This window comes from Perna viridis, chromosome 7 (genome assembly GCF_037379345.1).
Source record: "Perna viridis isolate PV_CMFRI_1.1 ecotype Kerala chromosome 7, ASM3737934v1, whole genome shotgun sequence".
NCBI lineage: Eukaryota > Metazoa > Mollusca > Bivalvia > Mytilida > Mytilidae > Perna > Perna viridis.
Window position 1 is genome coordinate 3,548,708 of NC_142451.1, and position 14,038 is coordinate 3,562,745.

At 36.1% G+C, this 14,038-nt stretch overlaps 1 protein-coding gene across 1 annotated transcript in view; it reads right to left on the reverse strand.

Annotated features, from left to right (window-relative positions):
• Nucleotides 1-14,038, reverse strand: part of LOC148610996 (cubilin-like) — a 113,996-nt gene that overhangs the window by 26,931 nt on the left and 73,027 nt on the right. Inside the window, exons 42-47 of the mRNA XM_088591004.1 lie at nt 13,756-13,943; nt 12,495-12,850; nt 12,005-12,183; nt 10,328-10,537; nt 9,955-10,095; nt 9,516-9,697 (exon numbers count right to left, since the gene is read on the reverse strand). Of these exons, the coding sequence (XP_088447130.1) occupies nt 9,516-9,697; nt 9,955-10,095; nt 10,328-10,537; nt 12,005-12,183; nt 12,495-12,850; nt 13,756-13,943 (1,256 nt within the window). The remainder of the gene's footprint in view (nt 1-9,515; nt 9,698-9,954; nt 10,096-10,327; nt 10,538-12,004; nt 12,184-12,494; nt 12,851-13,755; nt 13,944-14,038) is intronic.

Below are 14,038 nucleotides of genomic sequence, written 5' to 3' on the forward strand. Positions count from 1 at the left end.
TACAGTACCATATGCACCCTTCCCAAACCTCTACCTTGATTGGTTAACAGTACCATATGCACCCTTCCCAAACCTCTACATTGATTGGTTAACAGTACCATATACACCCTTCCCAAGCTTCTACATTGATTGGTTAACAGTACCATATGCACCCTTTCCAAACCTCTACATTGATTGTTTAACAGTACCATATGCACCCTTCCCAAACCTCTACATTGACTGTTTTACAGTACCATATGCACCCTTCCCAAACCTCTACATTGATTGGTTAACAGTACCATATGCATCCTTCCCAAACCTCTACATTGATTGGTCAACAGTACCATATGCACCCTTCCCAAGCTTCTACATTGATTGGTTAACAGTACCATATGCACCCTTCCCAAACCTCTACCTTGATTGGTTAACAGTACCATATGCACCCTTCCCAAACCTCTACATTGATTGGTTAACAGTACCATATGCACCCTTCCCAAACCTCTACCTTGATTGGTTAACAGTACCATATGCACCCTTCCCAAACCTCTACATTGATTGGTTAACAGTACCATATGCACCCTTCCCAAGCTTCTACATTGATTGTTTAACAGTACCATATGTACCCTTCCCAAACCTCTACATTGATTGGTTAACAGTACCATATGCACCCTTCCCAAACCTCTACCTTGATTGGTTAACAGTACCATATGCACCCTTCCCAAACCTCTATCTTGATTGTCTAACAGTAACATATGCACCCTTCCCATACCTCTAATTGATTGTTTAACAGTACCATATGCACCCTTCCCAAACCTCTACCTTGATTGGTTAACAGTACCATATGCACCCTTCCCAAACCTCTACCTTGATTGTTTAACAGTACCATATGCACCCTTCCCAAACCTCTACCTTGATTGGTTAACAGTACCATATGCACCCTTCCCAAACCTCTACCTTGACTGCTTTACAGTACCATATGCACCCTTCCCAAGCTTCTACATTGATTGTTTAACAGTACCATATGCACCATTCCCAAACCTCTACCTAGATTGTTTAGCAGTACCATATACACCCTTCCAAAGCTTCTACCTAGATTGTTTAATAGTACCATATGCACCCTTCCCAAACCTCTACCTTGATTGGTTAACAGTATCATATGCACCCTTCCCAAACCTCTACCTTGACTGCTTTACAGTACCATATGCACCCTTCCCAAGCTTCTACCTTGACTGTTTTACAGTACCATATGCACCCTTCCCAAGCCTCTACCTTGATTGGTTAACAGTACCATATGCACCCTTCCCAAACCTCTACATTGATTGGTTAACAGTACCATATGCACCCTTCCCAAACCTCTACATTGATTGGTTAACAGTACCATATGCACCCTTCCCAAGCTTCTACATTGATTGGTTAACAGTACCATATGCACCCTTTCCAAACCTCTACATTGACTGCTTTACAGTACCATATGCACCCTTCCCAAACCTCTATCTTGATTGTCTAACAGTAACATATGCACCCTTCCCATACCTCTACCTTGATTGTTTAACAGTACCATATGCACCCTTCCCAAACCTCTACCTTGATTGTTTAACAGTACCATATGCACCCTTCCCAAACCTCTACCTTGATTGGTTAACAGTACCACATGCACCCTTCCCAAACCTCTACCTTGACTGCTTTACAGTACCATATGCACCCTTCCCAAACTTCTACATTGATTGTTTAACAGTACCATATGCACCCTTCCCAAACCTCTACCTTGATTGTTTAACAGTACCATATGCACCCTTCCCAAACCTCTACCTTGATTGGTTAACATTACCATATGCACCCTTCCCAAACCTCTACCTTGACTGCTTTACAGTACCATATGCACCCTTCCCAAGCTTCTACATTGATTGTTTAACAGTACCATATGCACCATTCCCAAACCTCTACCTAGATTGTTTAACAGTACCATATACACCCTTCCCAAGCTTCTACCTAGATTGTTTAATAGTACCATATGCACCCTTCCCAAACCTCTACCTTGATTGGTTAACAGTACCATATGCACCCTTCCCAAACCTCTACCTTGACTGCTTTACAGTACCATATGCAGCCTTCCCAAGCTTCTACCTTGACTGTTTTACAGTACCATATGCACCCTTCCCAAACCTCTACCTTGATTGGTTAACAGTACCATATGCACCCTTCCCAAACCTCTACATTGATTGGTTAACAGTACCATATACACCCTTCCCAAGCTTCTACATTGATTGGTTAACAGTACCATATGCACCCTTTCCAAACCTCTACATTGATTGTTTAACAGTACCATATGCACCCTTCCCAAACCTCTACATTGACTGTTTTACAGTACCATATGCACCCTTCCCAAACCTCTACATTGATTGGTTAACAGTACCATATGCATCCTTCCCAAACCTCTACATTGATTGGTTAACAGTACCATATGCACCCTTCCCAAGCTTCTACATTGATTGGTTAACAGTACCATATGCACCCTTCCCAAACCTCTACCTTGATTGGTTAACAGTACCATATGCACCCTTCCCAAACCTCTACATTGATTGGTTAACAGTACCATATGCACCCTTCCCAAACCTCTACCTTGATTGGTTAACAGTACCATATGCACCCTTCCCAAACCTCTACATTGATTGGTTAACAGTACCATATGCACCCTTCCCAAGCTTCTACATTGATTGTTTAACAGTACCATATGTACCCTTCCCAAACCTCTACATTGATTGGTTAACAGTACCATATGCACCCTTCCCAAACCTCTACCTTGATTGGTTAACAGTACCATATGCACCCTTCCCAAACCTCTACATTGATTGGTTAACAGTACCATATGCACCCTTCCCAAACCTTTACATTGATTGGTTAACAGTACCATATGCACCCTTCCCAAACCTCTACATTGATTGGTTAACAGTACCATATGCACCCTTCCCAAACCTCTACATTGATTGTTTAACAGTACTATATGCACCCTTCCCAAACCTCTACATTGATTGGTTAACAGTACCATATGCATCCTTCCGAAGCCTCTACCTTGATTGGTTAACAGTACCATATGCACCCTTCCCAAACCTCTACATTGATTGGTTAACAGTACCATATGCATCCTTCCCAAGCCTCTACCTTGACTGTTTTACAGTACCATATGCACCCTTCCCAAACCTCTACCTTGATTGTTTTACAGTACCATATGCACCCTTCCCAAACCTCTACATTGATTGTTTAACAGTACCACATGCACCCTTCCCAAACCTCTACCTTGATTGTTTTACAGTACCATATGCACCCTTCCCAAACCTCTACCTTGACTGTTTAACAGTACCATATGCACCCTTCCCAAGCCTCTACCTTGATTGTTTAACAGTACCATATGCCCCCCTCCCAAACCTCTACATTGATTGGTTAACAGTACCACATGCACCCTTCCCAAACCTCTACCTTGATTGGTTAACAGTACCACATGCACCCTTCCCAAACCTCTACCTTGATTGGTTAACAGTACCATATGCACCCTTCCCAAACCTCTACATTGATTGGTCAACAGTACCATATGCACCCTTCCCAAACCTCTACATTGATTGGTTAACAGTACCACATGCATCCTTCCCAAACCTCTACATTGATTGGTTAACAGTACCACATGCATCCTTCCCAAACCTCTACATTGATTGGTCAACAGTACCATATGCACCCTTCCCAAACCTCTACATTGATTGGTTAACAGTACCACATACATCCTTCCCAAACCTCTACATTGATTGGTTAACAGTACCATATGCATCCTTCCCAAACCTATACCTTGATTGGTTAACAGTACCACATGCACCCTTCCCAAACCTCTACATTGATTGGTTAACAGTACCACATGCACCCTTCCCAAACCTCTACATTGACTGGTTAACAGTACCACATGCACCCTTCCCAAACCTCTACATTGATTGGTTAACAGTACCAGATGCATCCTTCCCAAACCTCTACATTGATTGGTTAACAGTACCATATGCACCCTTCCCAAACCTCTACCTTGATTGGTTAACAGTACCATCTGCACCCTTCCCAAACCTCTACATTGATTGGTTAACAGTACCATCTGCACCCTTCCCAAACCTCTACATTGATTGGTTAACAGTACCATCTGCACCCTTCCCAAACCTCTACCTTGATTGGTTAACAGTACCATCTGCACCCTTCCCAAACCTCTACCTTGATTGGTTAACAGTACCATCTGCACCCTTCCCAAACCTCTACATTGATTGGTTAACAGTACCATCTGCACCCTTCCCAAGCCTCTACTGGTTAAATAAGAATCAAAGGACCAAAATATTCATGCTACACTTAAACATTACACCTCTTTGAATTTACACATAAAATTTAGTTTAAAAGCATATGTAAAAAACATGAAGCAATTCCAATCCCAAACTTGTTTCATATCTCTTACTAGGGAAACTAAACTTTTAATCAGAGAGTATGGTTCCGTCAAAAAACCGGGCAGGGAATGATTCATCATATCTCAAGATAATCAATGAATACATTTGTTACTCTCCCAATATTTATTTTCTTGGATCCAGAAATATTTTTTGACTGGTTAAAGTGCAAAAATTTTGGTGGGGAATTTTCTTGTACTTTTCTATAGTAGAAAGTAACAAAATTTTAAGTGTTAATATCTCCTGTGGCCAAACTTCTATTTACACTTTGAATTTTTAATGCCTACTGAAGGATTTAAAAAAAAATATAGAGGATCAAGAAATGCATAAATCACTAAACATAAGCTACTGCCTGATTTTCAAGCAGAGCTTTACTTGACAACTACAAACATGAAGACATTGTTGACAGCCTCAATTCAATGATACCTGTTGTTGTAAATCTGGGTCTTTCCCTCATGCCACTATGCTCCATATTTACGCCAACGTCATTGACATTGTTTCCTGTATTTTGGATGCACTTATGATGTGACGTTGTCAAGGGAGTTGGAGAAAAAACACAGCAATGGAGATGACTCTAAGCTCATGTGTTGTGATGTTTTGTAACGTTTTCTAACTGTTTGATGTATTGTGGATGTTTTTATTGACGATCAAAGTTTAAGTGTATATTTTTACACATGCTGATTTGTTGAAACATTTGAGCGCTCGACCCAAGAACCAATTTTCATCACACTGGTGGCAGCATATAGAAACGAACTCACATCATTCGCTGAGGAGAACAACCTATATTGAACACCTTTTAAGAACGGGAGGAAAATGGATTGTGTAATTCATAGTATTTCAGCGTCTAACCAAAAGGACATAAAGACTTGATGCCAGGTCAGAACTTGTAATTATTTTATATAAGCAAAACTCTTTGATCTACAGACTATAACAGTAGAACTGTATGAATGCATCAAAGATAATTTTAATCTAAGGTGCAGCATATGAACTTAACAGAATGTGCGGTTGTGATTTGCCACAATTTAGCAGAGATGTACTATTTGAAGGTTTGTGGATGCAATTTGACATTTATGCTAAATGTAATAAATGGTTACCAAGTGATCAAATTTTTTATTTGATAACCTCATTGAGAAATAAAGCTTTAGAGCATATCTCTTACTTATCACCAGAGACACGAAAGTATATTGCACTTGTATATGCCTCATTAAAACGCCGTTTCAAAGATATGGAAAGTGCCCAGATATGCAGATTGAAATTAACAGATACCCATATGTTTAGCCACGAAAATATTCAAGAATATGTTTGTCATGTTGAGAAAGACGTTTGAAAATCTTTCCCAGGCACAACTGACAATTTGATAGTTGAATTTACCACAGAATATTTAATTAATGGATATTGTGATAGCGATATTGGCTATAGAGTTTTAGCTTTAACAAGTTCCATGCTACAGGGCCAATCATTGGCCCAAAATAGTACTCCTTTCAGTGCCAGAGGGCCGATGCATCTGCCCCATCAAAAACTTGTTGTTTTCTTGGTGTCACAGTAGCAAGGCCTTTGTGACGACGAAACGTGACATCGAGAGCCAAAAAAGAGAGGGTCCATAAAGGAAAATATTGGTAGTTCATCAGTCATTTCATCAATTTTTAATTCACTTGGCTGGATGATTGGCAGGCCTAACGTCAACAAGATTCTCCCTGATGCTGTTACATGTACTGGTTATCATAATTATTAAAACATATTTCTTTATTAAATGCTTGTATACCCTTTAGGGCTAGTCAAGAAGTTAAATGAATTCAACAAACAGTGTACATGCATTCATTTAAATATATGATCCTTGGCTAACATGAACCTCGTTTTCCCAATTAGTTGTTTGTCTTTTAAGATTGTAATTCAGTAGTTATTTGAAATATCAGTTGCTAGAAATAAATGTTTGTTTGTTTGGTTTTTTTTTTGCCCTATTTTTTCTATTATCACTTTAGTATAAAGTGATAAAATAAAATAAAAAATAACACCAATGAATACACAAACACGGGGGCCTATATTGGCCACTCTTTTTAAACTTTCAACATATTATCTTCATTTTTTTAAATTAAAATACACTGGCTGATATAGGCTTCCATACACAGATCATAATTTACTTCACATAAGTTGATAAGATTAACAACGTACATACTATATCTAAAAAAATTGACACAAATAAAGTGGTAGCAATAGAAATGATAAGTTTTTTAGCCATTGCACATCCATTTTTTGTCAAACTTAACCACCTCTATCCCGATGGTCATACTTATGGCGAAAACAAAAATGTGAAATGTTCGCCTGACAAAAAAGGCACAATCGATGTTGTCTTTGTCCTTATTTTAAAATGGATTGGAAATTTAAGCGATTGAAAAATTATATAATTTTAAAACCTGTCAAAAGATTTCTTGATTTGTTAGTTACACTCCCCCCCCCCCCCAAAAAAAAAAAAAAGAATGGTGTCATGGGAATGACTCGCCATGCATGTATCATGCCTGTCTACCAATGTTTTAATTGTGCTAATTGCACTAGAAGTCCTTATTTACTGCATTAGGTATTATTATATGTAAGATGCGGTAAAATTATGGCCATGGATGCCTGCAAAAGAGAGATCTTTCGATAAAAGTGTCATATATTTTGAAGCTCATAGTTGAAACTCCTCCTAAACCTTCCATTGAATGGAGAGACAATTGGATGAAATCTGAATAAAATATAGCCTTTATATGTAACGGGTGAACAGTAATGTATTGTTCATGAAATCATATTTGTTTGATAATAGTCACTGCCCATCTTTTGATAATAGTCACTGCCCATCTTATGTTTTTTTGTTTTTTTTTCGAAAAAAATATTAAATGTACTATCTAATTTAAAAGTCTACTACAAAGGTAAATAAAGGGAGGCAGCATATATTTTTTTATTATTTATCCTTTGCTGTCGACAGTGTCGTTTGCTTTTTGTTCATTTACGTTCACATTTTGTAATTGATTTTTTATGTTTACTGTTTTAGCTTAGCTGCTCTGTCCATATTTTCAGACTTCCTATCAAGGGAAAAGGTATTTTAAAAAATGGTAATCAGAAACAAGTGCGTGGTATTCATTCCACCCTCTTGACACCTCTTATTAGAGGCAGCACTGTAACGTCATACAATCATTGCACGATGAAACATCATAAAACTTTCAGCTCGGAAAACATTTTTGAAAATACGTCTGGTACTCTCCTAGAGAAAACTCTGGCAGTCAAAGGGTTAAAACCGTCTTCCATTGACCAGCTAATTAAGGAATTGCTATGGCAGGAGCATTGCAAGAGCTCATTGCTTAAATATACAATTGAACAAAATGAAGAAAAGGAGTTCATAACAGATCCAAATACTAAGTCTTCTGGATATAAAAGTAAATTGACAAGAGATGAAGTGCAAGCGGAAAGTGTCAAATTATTCATAAGGAACCTGCTTTTGAAAATTCCCTCTGTGTTGGACCCAAGATCATGGATTCCAGGGTTATGAAAACTAAAAATACATGTACTCTAATAAGCAATACTTATTATCCTGATGTGATTGCAGGCGAGAGTGTTGGTGCAAATGTTTATTATAAAAAAAATGATATGCCATTACTCAAAGCTTTGAAATCAAAATTTGCCGAAAATTTAACCAGTGACAATTTATTTATATCATCATTCAAGTAGAATATTGCATACTAATATGTAACTATAATCCTGTTGTGATAGGTATCTTATTGTGACTTGTGGAGAAACATTTATTTCGAGGACGATATATTTTTAAAAAGGGGAGCAGTGTTGTAAATCTGGGTCTTTCCCTCATGCCACTATGCTCCATATTTACGCCAACATCATTGACACTGTTTCCCGTATTCTGTAAGCACTTATGGTAGTACAATAGTTAGGTCATTTCTGAAAATTTGGTCTCATTTTGTTGAAATAAAGCTGTTTTGAGGCAGTGCACACAGAAATTTCTAGTGTTTTGTCATAAAAAAGTGCATATTTTTGAAATCCTTGGTGTGTGGAGGTTTAAGTCATATATAAGTAATTTAGTGATTATTTTTATAAAATCCAGTAGCCATGGTAACATACTGAAAAAAATAGTACTGAGTTTTAGTACAAATCAGGGGTGCCTGTCCAAAACTAACAGCCAATTACTATGTTTTATAAAATATCAGGCACTTTGACACTACCACAGGATGAAAGCATGCATGGAGTAGGTGGAAAAAGGGTAAAATAATAAGACCCTTTTCGATTCATTCTCCCACAATTTCAGTTCCAAAAGTTCGTGCGAAATAAGGTATTTTGAAAATCAGCCATCTGATGCTGAGGAGAGAACCTAATACGGCAGGGGACTGAAACGTTCCGGATACCATTCTTCCTTTAAATTACACCTGTTTACCATTACATATATTACATTGGTCTATGTATGAATGCTTAACTACATTTAAACAATGTATCCACCAAAATTCAACTTTTAATTTTAAGTTTTACAGAATTTGACCAGGATAACTTGGTCTGCGAAACAGTGTGCATTAAGGTAACAGTATGATGCACCCTATGGTGTGACGTTGTCAAGGGAGTTGGAGAAAAAAAAAGCAATGGAGATTATTCTACGTTCATGTGTTGTGATGTTTTGTAACGTTTTCTAACTATTTGATGTATTGTGGATGTTCTTATTGACGATCAAAGTAAAAACGTTTATTTTTACACATGCTGGTTTGTTGTAACATTTGACCGTCCGACCCAAGAACCAATCATCACATCTGTCAACTAATTTTCTTTAAACATTGACAAATTGTGATGATTTTCAACAAATATAAGTAACTAGCCATCTTGTAAACTCCTTCCACTTTAGAGAGTAAACTCATTTGTAAAAAGTGTAAAACTAAATACAATGGATAATATAAAACCAATATCATAGCAGTTAACTCTAGGCAATACTTACCTCATTGTTGGATTCTAGGCAATACTTACCTCAATGTTGGATTCTAGGCAATTCTTACCTCAATGTTGTATTCTAGGCAATATTTACTTCAATGTAGGATTCTATGCAATACTTACTTCAATGTAATCAAACTGACAGTTTCTGTGGGGTTCCAAATTGAAATTGTCAAACTTCAAGGACACTTTACGACCCCGTTGAACTTTGATTTTCCATTCACAAGTCCTTGAATGGGGATACTGGCCAGGATAGTTTGGAGACGTAAATGACCCCACAGGGGTTACCATATCTCCACCACAAGCTGAAATTAAAAAAATGTATGTATTTCTATAACAAGAACCAAAAGTCATGAAAGACCTTTATAAGTTTTTACCATGTTACCCATATATAATTTTTTTTCGGCAAAAGGGCATTTCCATAATACAGTACTTTGTCAAATCTGACACCTTATTTCCATCACCAGATGACATAACTATTAAATGTTAGAACTTAAAAATTTCATTGGCCAATTAGAAATAAGGAAAATTTGTATTCCAACATTGATTCATAACAAATTACCTTCAACACTGGAAGTGAAAACCAGTTTAAACCCTGGACGGTTAATAGCACTGTTAGATTTAAATCTGATGTAAGCAAAGCTGTCTGATGTATCAACTGAGGTGTGCATACTGGATCCACATGCTCTCTTTAACAATGGTCCTAACACACAGAATGAAAAATGATTATGAATACCAGAGATTTATACTACATTGCTTCAGTAAAGTCATGTTTTTAATTATGAAAATAACAACTCAAAACTATTTTTTACAAGGTCAATAATTTTCACATTTACGGGGGGTAATTCAATGCTTTATTTTCAAATTCATAGATAATGCAAACATCTTACATTTATTATAAAAAGAAATATAGCATTATACAAATATTTTTTTACCTGTTGCATTGTATTCTCTGATTTCTATGTAATCTACAACAGTACAATTACTACCATACTGGAGGTTAAAGTTCAGAAAGTTAAAAGTCAAATAATGTCCCGTTGGTCCATGGATGTACCATTCACAGTCAGAATTACTATCGTAAGGTGAAGGAAAGTTTGGTGACTGGATGTATCCTGATTGACCTCTTATAGTTCCACCACATGTAGCTGTAAAAATAAAAAAAAAGTATTCACAGCACATTATACTTCCATAATAGAGTTCATTCACAGCATATTATACTTCCACAATAGAGTTTATTCACAGCATATCATACTTTCATAACAGAGTTCATTCACAGCATATTATACTTTCATAATAGAGTTCATTCACAGCATATTATACATCCGTAATAGAGTTCATTTGTACAAACAATTTCCATTATTGTACAGTCGAACCTCGTTAAGTCAAAGTCAAAGGGACCATGCAAAAATGTTCGAGTTATCCGAGGTTCGAGTAATCCGAGGCAGAGGATAAACCGGAAATACTATTAGTTTGGTCCATGATTGTTTCTGTATTTACATCATTTGTTATGTTTGTACATGTACATGTACTTCACTTTACATGGTACTTCATAATGTCATTCGTTTCATATCGGAAGATATTTTTTTTTGTATGTTGTACATCATGTTTGAAATACTGAATGGCACTGAGTGTTTCAGTGAAATTTCCTTTTTATTTTTCTATATCAAAAATGTCATAGTTCATAACATGCTGTGTTTGATTCACGTTCAGGAGTATTGTCATACCATGTGCTCTACAATATTACGATAAAATTTCAGATTCACTAGTGAAACGAATGTAGTTGTTGAATTACCTGTTTGATGTTTCATTAAATAAGTCAGATACCATTACAATTCATCTGTATTTTTTAATTTATTTTTGAAAATATCAAAATATCCGATATCACTGTTAGTGTAAATTCCAGCATGTTATTAATACAATTCATTTCTTTTAAAAACAAGCACAATATTAAATTAGTTAAATAAACAAATCAAACCATAAAGAGTGTCAACAAATTAATTTTAAAAGCCACGCTAATTGTTGTTAAAACACACTTCGGTCATGGTTTGGAATAAAGCAATCAGTTTTCTGACTAATTAGTTGACTTTGAGACATCAGGGTTAATTAACATCGAAGCCCTATCGAGGGGACTGACTGATTACTTCGAGTTATCCAAGGTTTCGATTCATCCGAGTTCGAGTCATCCAAGGTAAAATTGTATTGGAGTAAGGGGAATTTTGCTTGGACCTTGTAATTAGTTCGAGTTATCCGAGATTTCGACTAATCCAAGTTCGACACATCGAGGTTCGACTGTGTTTCAAAAAGAGGAACATAATAAAAATAAGTCAATCAAAATTAGTCTTAAAGGACTTAAATGAAAATAAAACTTTCTAATTCCAAATTCCACAATGGAAGAGGGAAGTTTGGCTTTCTGTAAAACAGGTTTTTCGACTGAAATGCTGGTACCAAGTCAGGACCATTGGGTACAAGCTACACTGGTGATGTAATATCTATTTTGGATTATGGATCAGATTAATGTTCAGTAATCTTGTTGTTATCCTTATTTGGAAACATCAAAAATTTTTAAGTCACTTTAACAAAACAAATCAGCCAATTACAGATTACATGCCTACCTAATCTGATGTAAGCTTTAAATCCTATACCAATAGAAGATGAATCTGTTCTAAATCTGGCAAACAAAACATTGCCTGTAGATTTAACAGTCCCTGGTACAGTTGTACCACAGAACTTTCCCAAAGATCTGGAGTTAGTTGTACCACCATCTCTCAGTTCTATATAGTCAAAGAGGCACCTAATTCAAAGAAAACTAATGAACATACACAGGCTTTTAAAGATCTAATCAAAAACATGGTAGACATTAAAGTAAATTGTTATATTAAACTTAGAAATGAAACCTTTAAAGCAGTTAAATATTTCTATCAAATTTTCCAATAATTTGTAATTTGCATTTTTTTTTTCAATACCTCAAGATATACAGTATACCAAATTTATCTAACTAATTTCTTTTAATTTCATACATGAAAGTGCCATTGAAAATATGACAATGTTAATTTGTTTCTATATTTTGTTATTAGCTATTTCTAAGAGAAAAAGCATACTTACGTAGAATGGCTTTCTATGGAGAAATTGTCATCAAAATCAACCTGCACTCTCTCGTTTGCTGGTGCAGTAATAATCCAGATACACTCTAAATTATGGGTGTAGTTGGAAGGGTAGTTTGGTGACATAAAGACTCTACTATGAATACTATTGCTTAAGGTCAGATGACCTCCACAGGTGACCTGCACTTCATTGAAGGTCAAGGAAAACCCTGCTGCATTGTTGTTGCCATTAGAAATAAATCTAACCTTTAAAACATGGCTACCGGTTTCCATGGTTTGGGGAGGGGTTGATCCACAGTATTTACCCTGAGGATTATTACCTAAAGGTGGTGAGGAGCTGTATCTACCATTCAAAAGCTGCAACAGTAACATATAAATTTATTATTGTATTCTATTAGTTTTCCTTGTGACCAGTAGTTTCTTTCAAATTCAACACAAAAGTAAAATAATTGAAATAAATTTCAATATTGTATATTTCTTGATCATATTCTAATACAAACAAATCTTATGTAACTGGAAACTTGTGACATTAATGAACAAAACGTATGGATCAATCACAGTAAATCATACCTATACTCAATCACTATCACTGTAAATCATACTCAATGGGCAAAAGAGAGAAAGCCATCAACATACATTAGTACATGCCACTGTGGCTACTTACATCATTAAGGGAAGTATCAAATCAAGCCTTTCCCTATATATCAATTCAAGTTTACTTTACACTTAATTTGATCCACCATTTTTAAGGTGTCTCACTATAAATACTACAGACAAGCTCACAAAGAGAAAGCCCTGAATCAAATGGATTTAAATTATGTTAAACCCATAAGTTGGATAATTTCTTTTTGCCTACATTGGACCAAAATGACATTCCTTAATGCACATCATGTGTTTTTAGTATTCAACAAAATCCATACAGTGATTTAGAAGTAGTTGTGTTAAAAAAATGTTTACATGTAAAATCCTGAAGCTGGATTGTCTCCCTTTGCAAGCATGGGACAATGATTATCTTCAATTATTAAATTATGTACATAAGCATGCGATGCCTGAATTTTCTATAAAATTTCATCAAAATCCATTAAGTGGTTTAAGCAGATTTGTGCAGATAAGACATGTGGACAGTGTACAGACTAAAATAGTGTTTCCTATACCCCATACTTTGTAGGGTTTTCTTTCGTATAATGATTTTTCAATCAAAATTTCACAAACAGGTATGGGTGACTTACGAAGAATACATTTCTGCATGTTGTGATACCAACCTGTATGTAATCTCCTTGACAGTTAGAACCTGACCCAGCAATATTAAACGTGCCATTAAACTGGACCCTGATAGTCCTGCCAGGAAGAACACTGATATACCATGAACAGTTAGAGTTAGGGAGGTATGGGTTAGGATAATTATCACTGGCTACCACTCCACTGCCTCCATGTAGCTGGCCACCACATACTACAAAAGTCAAAAATGGACTTTAATTCAATATTTGTTTGCTTTATAAGGCATATAACAGCACATTGTTCAACTATAGTAATAATTAGATCTAT